Genomic DNA, 18,951 nt, shown 5'->3' on the forward strand with positions numbered 1-18,951 from the left:
TAATTGTACTGAGTAATATTGGATGTCAACCAAATATAGCATTCAGGTATTTATTGACAAGACATGGAAGAGTTCGATATTCAGCTTTCAGCCCGTCGTCCTGATTCAGCTTTCCTGTTGCCCGTCGTCCTGACGTGGGTTCAACCAAGGTTGGCATGCAGCTATATGTTGGAAAGACCTTGAAAGATTTCCAAACGTTCCACATGATCATTTGCAAGGGTTGTACCAACTGATCTCCTGTCCTCCGGCTTTATGGTTTCTACGGCCTTTTCTTTCCAATAATGATTGATTTCCAAATCAGTCTGGCATGAAGGAATCCGCTCTTCTTTAAATGTTTGTTTTCTCCATGCACATGTTATATAACATGCATTTACAGCATATTAACACAAACGCCATGCATAATTATGCTATGGTTCCAAAACGTTTAAGTTCATGTGCAGATGCTAGAAAAACAATGCTGGGGCATATACTGTCTTTATTCGATAAACAATTTCCAAATAGAGAAAGGCAATTTACATTTGTGGTGTTTGCAATATTTCATATATACATAAATGCTGATTATTTCAAAGGTATTGAGAGACACTAGACGCGGTTTCTAATTTTAGAATTTTCTAGCAGAGGTTTAAAATTTTTACTCAGTGTTATGACTTCGGGACCATAGTCAGACAGACAGACAGACAAGGCGAAATTCCTAACCACCAAAATTCAGTCGAAAATAGTTCGCTCTTCAAAACTTTTCATTGATTTTTTTCTTCAGTTGAGAACCTTTAAACGTTATATAAATTTTAACCTTTACGATGATCAGATGAAAACTGACCTATCTGTTTCCATAATGTTCTGATACAACATGCGCCATTCCCGTGGCGAATCGACAAATATCATGGAGCTGTTGGTGTGCACGTAACACGAGGTCTCGTATGGGGCTCAAAGGTGGAACGCCTTGATACTCCTGCATTTTCAGTGTTTCCAAGATTTAATTAACCATCTAACTGTAAAGAAAACATACTCTGGGAAACATTATGCTTGTTTCACTCTCATTTTTCACCAGGAATAGCCTGAGGAGGCAGCTGGTTTCACCCACCCATACCCCCAGGATCGGCATCTGTTTTCAGTTTTTTGTATCTAGTATGAATCATCTTCTTTGTGGTTTTTAAAAATGTATGAATATCCAAAGCTGTCATTTTTATTTCACAGTACTGCAAATGGAAACATAATATCAAAGTTACTTATCATCTTTTTTTATGTCTGCGTTTGTTTCACATTGCTGAACGTGACACACCTTCAATATCGACCCCCCCACCCTCTCTCTCTCTCTCTCTCTCTCTCAGAAAAAAGAACATTTGTTGTACATTTTATCCCAAATTTGCCTTGTTCCATTCTTTTTCAACTTTATCAGAAGTAAATATATTTGCTGGAACAAACATACACCTTGATTTTGGTAGTCCCTTGCATTTGGATGTTCTTCTTTTTTTCTTTTTTTCTTTGCTTATTCAGTCCTCGGTACAATATTAAGAGCATTGTACGTGTAAAGCTTATTAGCCAATCCATTTGTGGAACATAGTTGTTAGTGTTCGTATACCTTAATTATGTTTCCATATAATTCTGTTTTTTGCCCATAACACATTTTGTATGCTACTATTACCACTGGTACTGAGACGATGGCGTAAGGTGGCAACATCAAGAAATGAGGTTTTTGTCATAAATGGGCAAGTGCAAATTTAATTTTATTAGTAGTTGTAGTATGGATGGATGGATGGATGGAAGAATGGATGGATGGATGGACGGACTGACTGATGGATAGAGCATTAACGTAAAAGGATGTAGGCATATAAGTAAGTATATATAGATTTGGTTTTAAACAAATTATATTGCCAAAATTACAGCACATTGGGCCGGGCTATAAGTTCTCATACTTAGCAACATCCTCCCCCAAATACACAAGTAGGTACATGAAAAGTGCCAAGAACTAACAGTACATGTATATACTTATGCGTAGATAAGAAACACAGTGCATTGCTACAAATTAATATCGAAAATTTCATGGTAATTGAAACCGTAATACAAAATAAGCGTATAACAACTAATTTAAAAAAAGATAAAGTGTACAGGACATTTCGCTAGCCAAGGTTCCTATAACCCTATCTACACCTTGGCATATCGAGCATATATTTCTGAGCTTCGGGTCTGTTAAAGGACTGAAATTCCATCAATAAAACAATGTCTCTATTTTTTTCCACTTACAACTAGGATAAGCTCTCAAAAGGTTCTTTTTCCTACAACATAACTTACATTATTAAGCAATCCTGGTCAGCCAAACCCATATATACTCTATTTTATGTTCACCCATTTCCAGGCCCGGGGTTCGAACCCGCGACCTCCTGTATCCGTTACGGACGCTCTAACCACTTAGCCACCGCAGCGGTGCAATCATTTGTACTAACAGCGATGCATAATTGGTTTAAGCAATGCATTAGCCTCATTCTTGGTTCTGTATGTTTCTTGCAAATAAAGATATAATGGTAGAGAGTCTCAACGTCCTCTTTTCATGTGCACAAGGGGCTATCAGCGTGAAAATTTTAAAATAAATCATCATTTGAATCACCGCAATTGTTTCATATCCAAATACGAAGAATTGATAATTTCCTGTTACCAATATAAAAAAATATAATGGAGCGTGATTTTGTGTTGGTAAAATTTTACGTTTAAATATTAAATAATCTATTTAATGTTTTTACTGGATGCAGCGAAGTGTTCCAATTTTTAATGTGGAAGATGTAAAGGAATTCTGGAGATTTTGAGTCTTGTTGAAAATTGTTTTTATTTCTCAAATTATATTGTGTTGCTGTCCAACTAACGCAGGTACAAGATCTTGGAGGTAAGAGGGAGAAGATCCATATACAATTTTCTGAAATATACAGAGATTTTTTTTTTTCTTCCGATAATGGGAGCCAACCGATTTCTCTGTAAACTTTCTTAGTTGAAGTGCTATGGGTGAGTCCAGTTTCAATTCTTCCCACTGCAAGTTGAAGTCTGTCGAGCCTTAATAGGTCAGCGGCAGAGCAATTATTCCATATTGTGTCAGCATACCCAAGGAGAAGGGCATTTATAAGTGAGATAAAAATTATTTCTATTGTTTTCCGACCTAGATTGTATTTAACAGACCTCAAAACACTTAGCATTTTAGATGCATGTAAACAGATATTATCAATATGTTCCGAAAAGCTACTAGAGTTGGTGAATATCAGACGAAGGTGATTATGATGTTAAATAAAATATAGCTCATTTTGAAAATCAAGCTCGAGAAAAACTGGGTCTAATTTGTTGGAGAAAAACATAACTTCAGTGTTTGATGGGTTAAACCCTACTAGCACTTATTTGGACCATTGGTCTATAGTTCTGAGTTCAGAGTTTATCACATATTCGATGACATTGGTATTCGATGAGGAGTAAGCTAATGAGGAATCATCAGCAAAAAGTATGTTGGCTCTTATCAGATTATCGGCAATGTCATTGATATATATATATATATATATATATATATATATATATATATATATATATATATATATATATATATATATATATATATATATATATAAGAAAGAATAGTGGACCTAGAACAGATCGGGGGGGGGGGGGCTCCAGCAAACACATTTGTTTTATTCAGAGGTATTAACGCCAACTAAATCTATTCCATATGTTTTAAATTTAAAGAGGAATCCTTTATGCCAGACACGATCAAAAGACTTTGAAACATAACAAAATAATATACACACATCCTCGCGTTTTCTAAGGCAATGCATATGGTAGATATACATTAAATGAAATATTGTGGAAATTCGGGGGAAGGAAACCACACTGATAGTAATAAGGAGATTATCTGAATTCAAAGGGTTGTAAATACATTTAAATATAACTATTTCCATTATTTTCCCGACACAGGATTACCGGGATTGCCTTTTTAAAAACTGGTATCGAAATAATTTCTTTCCAAATATTGGAAACAGTTGTCCTCTTAATGATTCACTGAATAAAATGCACAAAGGTTTGTCAATGGCTGGGGAGGTACATTTTAACATTATATATATTGGCAATGGCTGGGGAGGTACATTTTAACATTTTATGTATTGACAATGGCTGGGGAGGCACATTTTAACATTATATGTATTGGCAATGGCTGGGGAGGTACATTTTAACATTATATGTATTGACAATGGCTGGGGAGGTACATTTTAACATTTTATGTATTGACAATGGCTGGGGAGGCACATTTTAACATTATATGTATTGGCAATGGCTGGGGAGGCACATTTTAACATTTTATGTATTGACAATGGCTGGGGAGGTACATTTTAACATTATATGTATTGGCAATGGCTGGGGAGGCACATTTTAATATTTCATGCATTGGCAATGGCTGGGGAGGCACATTTTAACTTTAAATGCATTGGCAATGGCTGTGGAGGCACATTTTAATATTATATGTATTGGCAATGGCTAGGGAGGCACATTGTAACATTATATGTATTGGCAATGACTGTGGAGGCACATTTTAACATTCGATGACTGATTTTATCAAGTCCCCTAACCTTTTGACTGGGTATAGTTTTGACTGGGTATATCTTTCATTGGGTATAATTTTGACTGGTTATAGTTTTGACTGGGTATAGTTTTTATTATATCTAAAAATATCTTGCTCTATTTTGGTTATTTCTGACAATCTTTCATTCATATTTTAATAGATTTCAGATAGTTCAGCGTTCGTATCATTCACATTGCATATTAATGTTACAAATGTGTTTAAACATTTTGCTCTCTCCATGTCAGTAAATGCTTTTACTTTAGGTCCATCGTATGTTGTATACTCGAGTGGTGGTATTATATTTATTTTATTCTGTTTAATTAAATATCTAGTGAGATGGAATATTCATTAGGGTTTTGTCCCATGTTTTTAATGTTAACATTTTTAAATACAATTTTCGTTTTGCAATTTTCTGGGGTTGCTTACATTATTTCAAAGCTTTTTTAAATTGTGACCATAGGCCTGTATATTATTCTTTGTTGCTTTCCTCTTTATAAGATCTCGCTTTCTTTAGGTTCTGCACAGTTTACTACGATACAAAAATGTATCGTTTGGATATATAGCTACAAGTTTTGAGGGAAAATATATTTTTTTTAAAAATCGGTAAACATAGAGGTAAATCTAACTGCGGTTTCGTTAATGTTTGAACAACTTTCACATACACTTTCCAAGTTTTGTTGTAATATAATCTCATTTAATTTCTTACAATCAGCTTTATTATAGAACGAAACTTCTCTCTTTTACCTTGAGCAAAGATTAAAATCATTTTTAATCTTCAGAAATGTAGCTCGGTGGTCAGTTATAAATGGTTCATCAGGAAACATACACGTTAGCTGTGCTAGTTACTATAATAGGGTAAAGTGAAGTAGATGAGATGTCAGTGATCCTGGTTGGGTCAATTCTTATATATTCTAAAGTGTTCACTGTCATTATATCCATGGCATTTCTCAAATTAGCGTTTAGTAACTCCTCATTTAGATCCCCGAATAAAAAAAAGTGTTTTTAGAAAATTGAGAGCACACTCAATTGCATTTTTTAAGGAATCCCAGAATCTCACTGGATGAAAGTCTATAACTACGCATATGAAATTATTACAATGCTGTGCAAGAAGTTCTATCCATAAACCCGCCATATTTTTATCTAAGAACTCCAGTAGTGTTCTTAAAATTAACTTCGTTACATAAGCCATAATACCACCACCACGATTGGACCTAGCGCATCTGACAGGATAGTAAAACCCTTCAGTGATGAATTCACCCTCTTGTATACTATCATCAAGATGGGTTGCAGTTATTGCAGTAATATCGAAGTCATCAATATGGGTTGATATGCAATCTAATTTATGACGAACTTATGACGTATGTTTAGATGTAAGAACGATATTGTTTTGTCTGCTAGAGAGGAGTTACTGCATGATGATGATGATGATGAGGAGGAGGAGGAGGAGGATGCAGCTACCTGTGTCAAAGGAACTGGATTAGGTTCTGCATCCCATGAAAGCATAATTAAGAGTGAAATCCACAGTACAAACATGACTGCTGATAATACCAATGAACTATAAAAAAAATGCATGTAATCACAATTTGGAAGTTGCATATTTGGTGATCTGAGGGCTTAAGTTTGTCTACTTAATATGAATACTTATAATGAAAATGTGTACAAATTAGTCTAATAGTCGTTATTAGACCTATAAGAAGTAGAAGATTCAAAAATAAAACATCGATAAAGCTCAGCATTTTCTTCCTATACAGAAGTCTATCTCGGTTGAGGAATAGCCCAAAGCTTATCCTATGGAAAATAATTATACTGACCATTAGAAAATAGGTTCAGGGAATGACGGAGATGGAATAAGCAAGAATGACTCCTGGATCCTAGCATCGGAAAACTAGTGTGTCTAAGCCATGATATCCGTCTTATTGAACTTGGGTTTTCCTATGATGATGACAAGACTAGAGAAATTTGAACTGAAAACATTACTAATAACGAAAACAAAGTGATAAACAGGAAGCAAATAAAAATAATATTCTAAAAATATTGATTTGAACGTTTTATGTACAAAGGGTTACGGTTGGGAAATTTAGGTAGAAGCAGTGAATCTATGTGTATAGGCTAAAAGAATTTGAAAATTATACCAGAGTTAGTAATATGTAAGCTAGAATGCATATGTTATGCATATGGGTCTTTTATACTGTGAAACATACATAATATGAGAAAACTTCCATAGGAAACTATCTTAGTGTAGTCACTAGGTTTGGTTAGATCCAGTATTTACGGTCAAGGTCAACATTTGCATTGTATACTGTTTTATTTTCCAGCTCCTCTCTGTGCAGTTTCTTCACCGTCTGTACCATCTATTTTTGCAATCATTAATCTAAGTTTTGAAGGTTTGTGGCCTCTGAGATTTTCTTCATAGTAATGATTCGCTTTTTAGGACTATCTTTTGTATTCTACAAGTAGATTTTTCCATCAAAAGTCCAGTAAAACTAAGCGCCTTCTTTAGTTTCGTAAGTATTTTCACCAGATTGAAAATGTTTGGGTCAGATCCTCGACCAGAATTAGCTTGTCAGGGGCGCCTTACAGAGCTTTCCTCGCACGAATAACCTTTGTTTTCGCCTTGTGTGACCGGAAGCGAAAGCTCAGATGGGCCTTCCTTTCATTCTAACACTGTAAACACGATCAATGCCTTACGGCCCGATGTTCACGTGCAGCTTATCTTGAAAACACGCTGTTCCTCTTAGGGTCAGACTGTACATTTATCAAACGTAAAGAATACTGTTTCGAATAATGTTAAAATTCATCACACCGAAGTGTTAGACTATCAGTTTGTTCCTGCCTTTTGTTGCAATTTTAATAATTTTTTCATCAAGTTCTTTCTTTAGGGGCTGGATATTATTACAGTGATGCACACTGATCAGTGAATTAATGCACTTTCCCATAGCTTCATGAATAGTTCGTTCGAGCATCGGTGACAACGCTTGTGCTATAGTGGGAATAATCTGTGAAATGAAATCTTGATTGCTAAGGTAAGTATGACTAATGTTAATAACATCAACAGATACACTCTGAGGAACCAATTGGTGTTCTGATATTGAAATAGTTTAGCCATCGTAGACTGGTTCATCAACTTAGGATTGACCTCCAGACCTCCATACTTGCACTGAATTCAGAATAAAATCAGGGAAGTTTACAGAGTTTTTGTGAGTTAGGCGAGTCCTCGCACTTTCTTCACTCATATTAACTTGCAGTGTTTCCCATTACGCACATTTGTGCGTCAGGGACGCACGCTGGAGAAAATTGACGCACACATTTGACCCTCTAAAACACAGCCGTTTTACCTTCCCGGTATCTTGTTTGTATGTAAATCAATTAATGTATCTACATTTTCAATATTACAGTTAATTAAAGTGGCTAAAATGAAACACGAAGCCTGAAAATAAGACCTATTCGTGAGTTTGCAATGAACATCTGATTGGCTATAAAAACATACTTCTTGTTTAGCTTACAAAAATATAAGTTGCATCGCGTCGCTTTGTATTTAACAATAATGAAAAATATAGGTTAGTCAAAATATTTTCACTAATTGACCAATCCACAGTTGTGAATCAATTTCTGCTGCAAGGTGTAGATAGGGTTGACATATCGGAACCTTGGCTAGCGAATATACTTGGCGGATCGATCGATATTTACATTTTCGGGTCTGTGAATTTCATTGGATGCGGCGGCAAGCCACTGCACCCAATCAAAAACAAGTTCAAATCTGAACACTATTCCAACATGATCAAGACAAGAGGAGCACACAACTGAAATGGACATATACATAAGTAATTTTCCACTGCAGGTCCGTGTTTGTAAAAACACATCCTTTCACTCAAATACACCTGTAATAATACGTAGACCTATTTTCGATGTTAAACTTACAAAGTATCATTTTGAGGTTAATCGTCTCCACTGTTTTCGGCCGAAGTACAATGTACCGCTTACACACGCTTTTGGTTAGTTGGTGTTACATACTAAGGGAGGCAACCCATGGTATTCAATAGTCTAAGGACAAAACACTTTAATATCTGATCGATCCGCCAAGGTGTAGATAGGGTTAACGTTAGTAACATCAACTGTTACACTCTGAGGAACCAGTTGGTGTTCTGATGTTCAAATAGCTGTTCCATCGTAGTCTGTTTCATCAACTTCAGGATTAACCTACACACTTGCACTGAATTTAGAATAAACACAGGGACATTTACTGAGCTGTTGTGAGTTACTTACTTCACTCAGATTAAGTTTCATATCACTGATATCACTGTTTTGTTTGTGTATCACACATAATTTCCCAAAACCAAGAAAAGCTAATTTATACGTGGATAAAATAAATGCCAAGATCAGCGTACTGAACCGTGTAAATAACGTTCGAATTACTCTTACCAGTAATACATATCTGGAAACTACCTCACCTCAATTTTTCGCCTCGCTCTAACACAGCCGTTTTACCTTCCTGCCTTCTTGTTTGTGTGTATTCAACGAATGTAACTACATTTTCAATATTACAGTTAACTAAAGTGGTGGAGGGGCCCCGAGTGGCCGAGTGGTCTAAAGCGCTCTCCGTTATGGATCACCGCCATCTCACCTCTACCTGTGTTGGTTCGAGTCTCGGATTCGGCCAAGGTGGGTATGTGAGAAAGCTTGCCAGTAGCTTCTCGTGGGTCGGTGGTTCTTTCCGGGGATTTCCCGGGTTCTTCCTCCACCATTAATACTCGCCGCCATGTATAAGCCTATCGTGTGCTGGAAAATGGCGTTAAACCCTACAACAACAACAACTAAAGTGGTGAAAATGAAACACAAGGCCTTCAAATAAGACCTGTTTGTGAGTTTGCTATGAACATCTGATTGGTTATAAAAACATATTTCTTGTTAAGCTTAAGCGTCGCTTCATATTTAACAATAATGAAAAATACAGGTTAGTCAATAAGGGAGGCAACTCATGAAGCCCAATAGACGGCACTAGGACAAAGCAATTAATATTGGCTAGCGAAGATGGATATCCCAGTGGACTTTCTATAATGTTACAGTCATATCAAACTACTTCATGTTTGTCCCTGACGTCACCGACTGAACTCTGACATCTGGACATATTTGCCTTTAAAACATTGGCACAGTCATCTTAATGTATATTTTTTTTCTTCTGGCCTAAGTCCAGCGAAAATTTTCAACAGCGCTATTGCAATATGTAAATCCCGCCGAACCACGGTGTGTGTGTATGCATGTGTGTGTATGTGTGTGTGAGAGAGAGAGAGAGAGAGATATTGACATCTGGGGGAAAAGATTGCTCTTGTCTACTACCAGTAATATTATTGTTTAAAAAATGGAGTTATCATTTATTATTTTTGTTCCCATATTCAGGGTTTGTACGTTTCCATATAACATTCATAGTACTATATGTTGGTTTTTTTAAATCCAAGGCCTTGCAATTCTTGAAATCTGAAGTTTTTGTTCTAAACTGTATGAAAAGTCCTTGAATAATTTTCTTTTAAATTTGTTAGACCATATTTTTGTCATCAGGTTCTTAGAATATCAGCATGATCGGTTCTTCAACGATCTTCATCTGCTGTGTGTCTAGTCTCCAGTGTTTCAGCTTTCTTGGTTTGTATCACTCGTTTTCTGCATATGATTTTACTATCTATATTTAATATCCTGGATATATATTTCCGAAGCCCTGTAAAGGATTGGAAATGTCCTTGAATGTTTCACTTGAGCGGAAGCCTTGGCCTAGTCTATGATTTTTACTATCACAGGTAGGGGAATAAAATGAAAAGGAAGTATACAAATGGCACTGTTGTTTACAACCTTACGTATTGGATCTACTCACAATTGTTTTCTTCTTCACTTTTTATTAAAACCTGTTTTGGAAAACCCCAAAATTTAAACGAAAATAGACTTTTGCGATAACTGAATCTATTAATAACATCACGGACAGCAGCTATTAATAACAGCGATAATTTTGGGGGCTGACTGAATGGTTGTTTGCGTCAGACTATTTGTATAATAGCCATAGCCAACTGGTATCACAGTTTTCTGCTTGTCTTGCTTCCAGCATCAAATTTACTTTACCCTGGACGATTCAGCGCTTTAAAGGCGAAGGGATTTTGATTTGCGTGAGTAAGATTTATTCTCCATACCACATGGAATAAATTTGTTTTATGGCATTGATCTGTGATTATCGTGCTAACTTTCTACTTGAGGATGTGTAATCATTATTTAATTAAGTTAACATGCACATAAGGGACCAACCGATTTATTTTTTGGAGTGGGATGATGATTTTAAAATATATTCTTGGCATTACTTGAAGAAGAACCATTGTTGTTGTTAACTAAATAAAAATTGTGTCACATTACACGAATTTGATTTACATACATTCGCCATAGAAAGGTAGTTAAGGTAGTTTTGTATACATGTATGTCACATATCCCAGACCATATATGATAACTGATCATTTACTTTCTGCTATATCATTTGATATCGCTGGGTGGGGTGTGGTATGGTGGGGATAATAGGGGAATAGCGAATGGATGGGGTAGGTGCTGACAGATTGTAGTCATGGAGAAAGACGGCGGCGAAAAAGCAACCTTTCAACAGATTCGACGTCCTAAAGACTGGTTCTTGCGTCTGAGTTTGAAATTACTTCTTAGCTTTGCAAAAATTTGAAAGTCCTTTTCACTGAGTTTGGTTGTGAAACAACAACAACAGCAACGTCAACGACAAAAACAAAAGCAACAACAATAATAATTATAATAATAATCACTGACGTCGATTCAAATGATAGTAGTTTGAACTTCGTGTTGCTAACTGCGGACACTCATATAAAGGGACAACAACCGTACAGGATACCTTGCACATCAAATGGGACTCGATATCACACTAAAATTAATCATTTTAAATATATCTTATTTGTAGCACTATGTTTGGACAGGCGCTAAGAATAATTTTAACACTCAGAAAGTACTTGCCCTAATTTGAAGATAGAACCAGTGTTGTACAAAGTTGCAGTTTAAACCTCCTTGCAAAGAAAATATTGTTCTTGATTTTGAGAGAGGAGATACGAGTACCGTGAAGCCTCCCGCCATCTTAGATCTAGGAAGTTGCTGTAAAACTTAAATTATTATGAGTAAGCCCATGTTTCTTTCTTCAGTCGATGTGACCTTGACATTTGACCTATTGAGTTCAAAATCAATAGGTGGCTTTCTTCATTCAGTTGCATGCAATGTACCAAGTTTTGTTTAGTATCAGGTATATAACTCAATTTAATCTGGAGAATCTACTTTTCTGTTCGTCCGTTTCCATGCTTTTGACTTATTGATGTAAATTATACGTGTTCCTTGCCACAAGTGTAAGTATCGCAGAAAGTTTGATTTTATATATGTGGTGTAGAACTTGAGCTATTGCGCAGAAACACCTTTTCAATTCTCAATCATTGTGACACTGACCTTTGACTTATTTAACCCCAAACATTAAAAAGTGTCTTTCTTGACTCTTATGCAAGGCATCTACAAAATTTGAGAAAGTTATTGCTATAATACTAATGTAAAAAGAGTAACAGATAGATGACGTATTTAGTCTCCATCATAACGTTATAGTCCCGGCCTTTTGGTTTGGGAATAAAAATCTAACATTCATTTTTCATTACATTGGATTTGAAGAAAATCAGTAACATCTCATTATGTACAAATTAGGAAGTAAAAACACACTGAAAACAATTATATCAATCAATCTTTAAATTCACCACTCTTTCCCAATAGAACTTCGACTTCATCTTCATGCGTACTTTCCGTGCAACATAAAATTACATAAATGGCTGCAGATAATACAGAAGGATTATTCAGTGTTCCTCCTCTTGTCAGGCTGCTCTATTACTCTAAATAAAAGTTAATTCATCCCGTATCTTCACCATTTAGTTCTCTCCCACCCTCCATCTCAGGAGAGGCCATTTCTTTTTGGTCATTAATTCATCGCCAAGGGAGTGGTTTCTTTATCCATCCACCTACCCAAAGTGAAGGAAGGGGATGCTGTATCGATCCCATTAAACACCATGCCCCCAACCCCAAACTCTTATCGGAAGTACGGACGACATATGATAGATATATAATGAAATTTAGATCACGTTGGTAGGCAAACGTAATGGTGGCTATTATTATTATTATTATATTATTATTATTATCTCACAGGATAAAATCCTACTTCGGAGACTATGTCCTGAAATGGCAGAGTTTAGGAGCCACGAAGAATTTGGGAAATGTAAGTAAAACTCTTTGATGAAACATTTTGCAACTTTAACCATTCTTTCTGGACAAGACCCTACGGGTTGTTTTAATTTCCCTTAAAAGGTTTCGCTATTTACAAATAAATTAAACTTGCTAGATCTTGACCTGGAGCTTTCTGCGTTACTTTCTTGTTCTTAAGTGCAGTGAATAGTGCAGAGAGGTATTGACGAATGGGTACTTTACAACAGACATAAAAACAACAGGCAGATATTAAGTGTAGTAAATCCTTTACAAACACGTCGCTGTTTATTATTTTTTTATGATTCATCAGCGATATTACTAACTGCTCCTATAAGATGGTACTTTTTTGAGACGTTATGACCTAAACAAATTTTGTCATGCAACATTTTTTGTCAGATCAGTGTCTAGAAACGTATTAGGACGGTTGACATGTGATCAAGATACGGTCACATGCAACAAATGTCACAGTATGTACACAGTATAAACATTGACTCAGTGAATCTATAGACTTAAAGATGAAACTGTCCTCGTATATTTTCAGGTTTACGCAATTGATTTATCTTGAAATAAAAATTTGCGATAGACGTAATTTAAATGATCAGCATAATTATGATGCCAATTTTCACGTAGAATAGATGACTGCTCATATTCTCATCCTTAGGTGATGAAGAGATCAGAGTCGTTGCTTTGGGAAAGAACGGAAGTGGGAAAAGTGCAACAGGAAATAGTTTCCTTGGAATTTGGACATTTCTTTCGCTTTGTTCTGCTAAATCCGTTACAGAATATTGCCAATGTGATTCAGCTACAAGATTTGGAAAGAGGCTTGTTTATGTTGATACTCCTGGCTTTTTCGACATTGAAAAGCCGAACGAAATCATCCAGAAGGAGATAATCAAATGCATCGCACTAAGTTCCCCAGGGCCTCATGTATTTCTTTGGATAATTAGAGTCGACAGATTTACCCCTGAGGAGAAAGAGACTATTGACCTATACAGAAAGCTTTTTGGAGATGAATTTTACAGACATCTTATCGTTGTCTTTACTCATAAGGACGAGCTAGACAAAAGCGGGAAATCCCTTCAGCAGTTCATTTCTGAATCACCCTCTGAGCTGCAAAATGTCCTTAGAAAAAATAACAATATCAGCATCGCCATAGAGAATGGAGCGTCTCCGGAAGAGGTTGAGGTACAGATGAAGGAACTATTCACTCTAGTGACAGTTGTTGTCGGACTGAATGGGGGGAAGCATTACACTAACACCACGTATGAAAACATCGAGAAAAGACTCCTGGCCGAGGAGGAAAAGCAGAGGAAGTCGCGCGTGAATAAGGTGACAAAGACTATAAACGACAAGACAAGAAGCATTGAGAAAAAAAACAAAGATATTGGACAAGAAGAAGAGCTTCTGAGGGCTTTGGTTGGGAGTTTACACTCCAATACCGAAACCTCTTCCACAGAGGAGGCCCAATCAGTTGAAGCCAAGATTAACCAACTTGATAAAGAAAAAGAACATCTCAAATATGAGATCATTATGATGAAAGAAGAGATCAGACGTATCAAAAAAGAATCGAAGGAATGTCCACATAAACCAGGAAGTTTTAGAGAGAATGTTAGGAAAATGATTGAATCCGAGGAAGGTCAACTTGTTGTGAATTTTCTCAAGGAATACGGACCTGCCATCCTTAAATGGGGAATCGTCGCTTTGAAGGCCTGCCTGAAAAAGTAATTTCACGCATTTCCAATTCAATATGAAACAAGCGACAAACGAATTTAACTTTTAACGGTAGTGATTTAGTAAAAGAAGAATATTTAAAATGTCATGGTTGACTGACTTTAATATTAGGTTAATTTATTTCAAGGACAAAAACTTTCGTTCTGAATGATATTCCCTCCTGATGTTTCTTGTATACTTTGATGACTTGAATAAAAGGCTTTCACATGTACCCCTTAAGATGTTTTTTCTACGACATTTGTACCTTTGGATCACAAAATATACGTTGACTTTAATGACACAGCAAGTACACATGTATGATAATATTCATGTATCTAGTCAAACATAGCAAACACGTATATCTTCTCACCTCCTAAAAGTGCACGTGCAACTTCTCTTTCTCTTCAGCTCCTATAAAAACCTGCATCGAACGTTTCTGAAGCCACAATAGATGTTAAATGCATTTAGACAAACACTGTATTATGTGTAATCTTTCGTACAATGTTTTGTCAACTATTTTTCAGGTGTATAAACATTATAGGTAAAACAGATGATTGTCATAATCATACAAAATGTGAACGAAAACAGATGATGCAAACAACTTATAATTTGTTATAAGTTGTTTGCGCAATAATAATAATAATAATATGTGTATGAAAAATTAGCGGGTGTGAAAATTCAGTAAAAACAGTTGTACTGCTTATCACGTGTCTTGCTAACACCCTGGACATTGCTCCTTACATAACAAACTCGTTTCCTTAGTTGTCTCCTAAATAATTCCATCACTTATGCAATTATGTATTAGTAAACATTATAGATGAAAATTAGATTTCCTGCTGTCCAAGATGCTTATTCTTAGTCAATATAAATCGGACGTTTTTACAAGCAATGCAAAATGTTTATATTAATTTTTATATATCTGTCCCGTCAACAAACGTAGTCACGAAGATGAAAGCGTTCTTAGGACTCTGATTCAGGAAGTCGTACGAACCGCTAAAATAATCACGCTGTCCGTCCATCAGTTGGTCCTTTAACATTTTTTTCCCCGTAAAATAATTTTACTGAAAATTATTGGATTTTAACGAAATATTGTAGTCAGTTATTTATTGATAAGGTATCAAAAGATTCGATATTTAGCTTTCTATGTCATAATTTAGCTCGAAATACCCCTGCTCCTGTTGCCTGTCCTCCTGATGCGAGTTAACACAGCAGAACTTACAAAAACAATGGGTGGATTTCAATCAACGCTGGGATGCCGATATAGAATGATGAGGCCTTGAAATATCTGCTGTAGCTGCAAAACAGCATTTGCAGGACGTATGCCACCTGACCTCCTATCCTACTGATTCTGGTTTTTACAGCCTAATTTTCTTCCAAGAATGATTGATTTTGAAATAAGTCTGGCATTTTTTTGCAGAGGAACCATCTATTGCAAGCGATTATTTTTCTGTGCATATGTTAAATTACATACATTTTCAAGATATTAACAAAAACATCACTCATCGTTATGTGATTACACCATTAAACTTGATATAGTTAAGCATTTATTTGCAATTCTTTGTCATAATTAACATACGAACCCCTCTCCTATTGCAACGACTCTATGGTCTGTAACTAACTTACAGAAAAGATAAAAAAAACAACAAAATAAATAAAATCCAATAGATAATTTATTTCCCTAGAATACAGTAACAGTCCTCTGGAACCATTGGAAAATCACTGATATCGAGTGACTGCTCGAAGATATGAACTATCGAACTATGTATAATTAATCTTATTAACATTAATTAGTGAGAGTTCCATGGATGTGTTCCCAAATAATAAAGTAAGTTCCTTCTCGGCAAAATTACCTTAGTCCATATAATTTGTTCGAGAAGCTCATTGGGAAGTGACTTTGGTAGAAATCATTCATCTCTCTCATGTCTGGAATGCTGATCCAACCACTTTTGTCGTAGAAATCCTCAAGAAACAAAATGCCGTCCATCACATTTTCTCCCGGTTTATTTGCTATTCTGGGTGGAAAAACAGCTCAGAAACAACAACAAGAACTGATTGTACAAATATTTTTAATCCCGTACTGAATTTAAAGAAGGACTGAATTTTTCTGATATCGTAGAATACAAGGCAGTTGGACCCTGTCGCTCCGTTGTTTAGATTAATTCCTTTCAAAGCGGATTTTGCCAAGGCTTCTTATGATGAAGGTGGAAACACAGCATCCGTAAGATCTTCCTGTTTGTAAATTGTGTTTTGACAGGGTGAATATTGGCATAAAAGGAGATCATGGGCAAAATATTATATTATCCATTCGAAAAGTCGGTGTGAAACTTCACTTTCGAGAACAATTCTCCTGTGAATTGTGACTGACGTGTCCTGTGTACAGAGGAGTAGCTCGACAACGAGGACATGGTTTGGGAGATATGTTAAAAACGGGATTTAGTACTCTAGCACACTTCTTTAAACCTGTGATCACTCGAAGTTTGCATGCTTTAGAAAAGATACTGTCTTGTGTCAAGGAAAATAATTTCATCAAAGTCCAAACAATTCATAAAGAAAGCAGACAAAATATTTGATTCAGACAAAACAAAAACTCCTTGATCTCTGAGACAGTCTATAAATTCACTTCACACTCCTTTCGAATATTTTAATTCCTCTTTCACGCCACAGCAAGGACAAGGCAGAAAGACCTCTTAGACACGATTAGAAAAATACTTTAAAAAAAGAATGGTCAGAAATTTTGATGCTTTTTGATTAATACAAAAATGATGCACCGAGATTCTTGACAATATTCCAATACAGGTCTCTATATGTTTGCTATGCCACCGATAACGATGACGATGCAGGAACCTCAGTGAGTAGAATTTCCTACCGTGTCATCTTTGACCAACTCAGCTTTATCAAGGTTTAAATCAAAGGATAAACCGACGATTTCTTCGAAATAAATAACAGTTATATGTAAATGAAGGTCAAAGTTTCAAAACGGAGTCGCCAATGCCATAGTGGCTCCCATCAAACTGGCCGGCATCAGCATGGACACAACTTTCACTGTGCTTACTTTGAGAATCTTCTGAGATACGGAAAAGAAGCAAATAACACTCATCTCGATACTGGTGTCACACCACGTGTGGAAACCTGGCACGCTGGGCAAGGTCAACGACACAGCTTTGATTGTGGATGATGATGAAGACCACAATGTAAGATTTAGAAACTGCCAAAAGAAGATCTAGCAAGGACGTAGTTTATAATTAATTGATATTTTTTTACACTTGGACACGTGGTTGCAAGACAAGTATTTGTTAAATGGTGTGGATGTGCGTCTAAGTACTGTGTTACATTTGATTGCAAATATTAACGAATATAAAACTATCGTCGAAGAAGCCAGACTCTACGTGCGTCACGTGGAAGTCTTACCTAAAGTGGAAAATGACATAAGTCAAGCTATGACCAGAACTACAGCCAAGTATCCTCTACGACGAGTGCAATTCAGATCCTTCACCACTGCGTCTAGACTTTGATCCATTATCGAAGGTTATGTTTTCCAATGTTAACTACCACAATGTGTGTTCATTGTCATCAACGGAGCTATCAATAAAATCATTTCCAGTTCCAACACTTCAACGTGCCTATGACAGAAATCACCCGAGATGACCGAACGTTGTGGATTGAACCTTTGGAACTTAACTTTGTCAGAAAAAATTACATCAGATCTTACTTGACTCTGTTTAAAGACACATGCCAATTAGGAATCAAAGTACGGCATTTTGTACGAAGACAATACATGAAGATTCTGTTTTGCTTGCTGCTTGGCAAAGAATCACATTCCTAACCATAGAACATTGTTATGGTTGTCAACTAGACCATGTTAGTTAAGTACAAAACAACAAATATTTGATGACGGGTCAAGACGAAAAGTTGGAAGAGAATCTGGAAGAAGCATTGACACTCGCCCCATAATAGCAGATTTTGAAAGAGTGTTATAAAGCCTTCTTTGGAGAAGAAATGCATCGGAGATCTCTTGCAACAAAGTACCGAGACATTCCGATCATCGACTTATATGACAGATCGTTTTAAAGAAAGTGTCAAGCATGAACTCATTTCTTATCCTGTAAAAATTAATACCCGAGAACATCATTATCTTTGTACACTCATCTCATACACAATTCCGTGTTCTTTAGATGAAGTTCCCCATCGAAAATCTAAAGATGTTAGAACTTATGTCATCAACACGGACAACATTCATCACCCAGAAACCCACTGGGTATCAGTTTATTTTCTCAACGACAACATGGAATATTTTGACTCGTATCGATTATTTCCTCTAGAAGACGACTTCGTGTACATTATGAGAAGAAATGCTGTACCCACTCAATTCAGGCGAATGAGATTACACG

General features: G+C 36.1%; 2 protein-coding genes across 3 annotated transcripts in view; both read left to right on the top strand.

Moving 5' to 3' along the window:
* Nucleotides 1-6,143, top strand: part of LOC149793627 (uncharacterized) — a 90,564-nt gene extending 84,421 nt beyond the window's left edge. The window contains exon 10 of the mRNA XM_089969025.1: nucleotides 5,951-6,143. Coding sequence (XP_089825151.1) covers nucleotides 5,951-6,143 — 193 coding nt within the window. The remainder of the gene's footprint in view (nucleotides 1-5,950) is intronic.
* Nucleotides 6,144-7,344: 1,201 nt separating this feature from the next.
* On the top strand, nucleotides 7,345-14,795 carry LOC149793628 (GTPase IMAP family member 9-like). 2 transcript variants are annotated; one of them, XM_089967607.1, is made up of 3 exons: nucleotides 7,345-7,605; nucleotides 12,797-12,866; nucleotides 13,515-14,795. In XM_089967607.1, the coding sequence occupies exons 2-3, from the start codon at nucleotides 12,830-12,832 to the stop codon at nucleotides 14,576-14,578; spliced, it is 1,101 nt and encodes a 366-aa protein (XP_089823733.1). In that variant the 5' UTR covers nucleotides 7,345-7,605; nucleotides 12,797-12,829; the 3' UTR covers nucleotides 14,579-14,795. The 2 variants fall into 2 exon arrangements, with proteins under 2 accessions (XP_089823733.1, XP_089823732.1); XM_089967606.1 differs by lacking the exon at nucleotides 7,345-7,605 and adding an exon at nucleotides 10,414-10,728.
* The last annotated feature ends 4,156 nt before the right edge of the window (nucleotides 14,796-18,951 follow it).

Source organism: Sinohyriopsis cumingii, chromosome 8 (genome assembly GCF_028554795.1).
Source record: "Sinohyriopsis cumingii isolate HCF-2022 chromosome 8, ASM2855479v2, whole genome shotgun sequence".
Lineage (NCBI taxonomy): Eukaryota > Metazoa > Mollusca > Bivalvia > Unionida > Unionidae > Sinohyriopsis > Sinohyriopsis cumingii.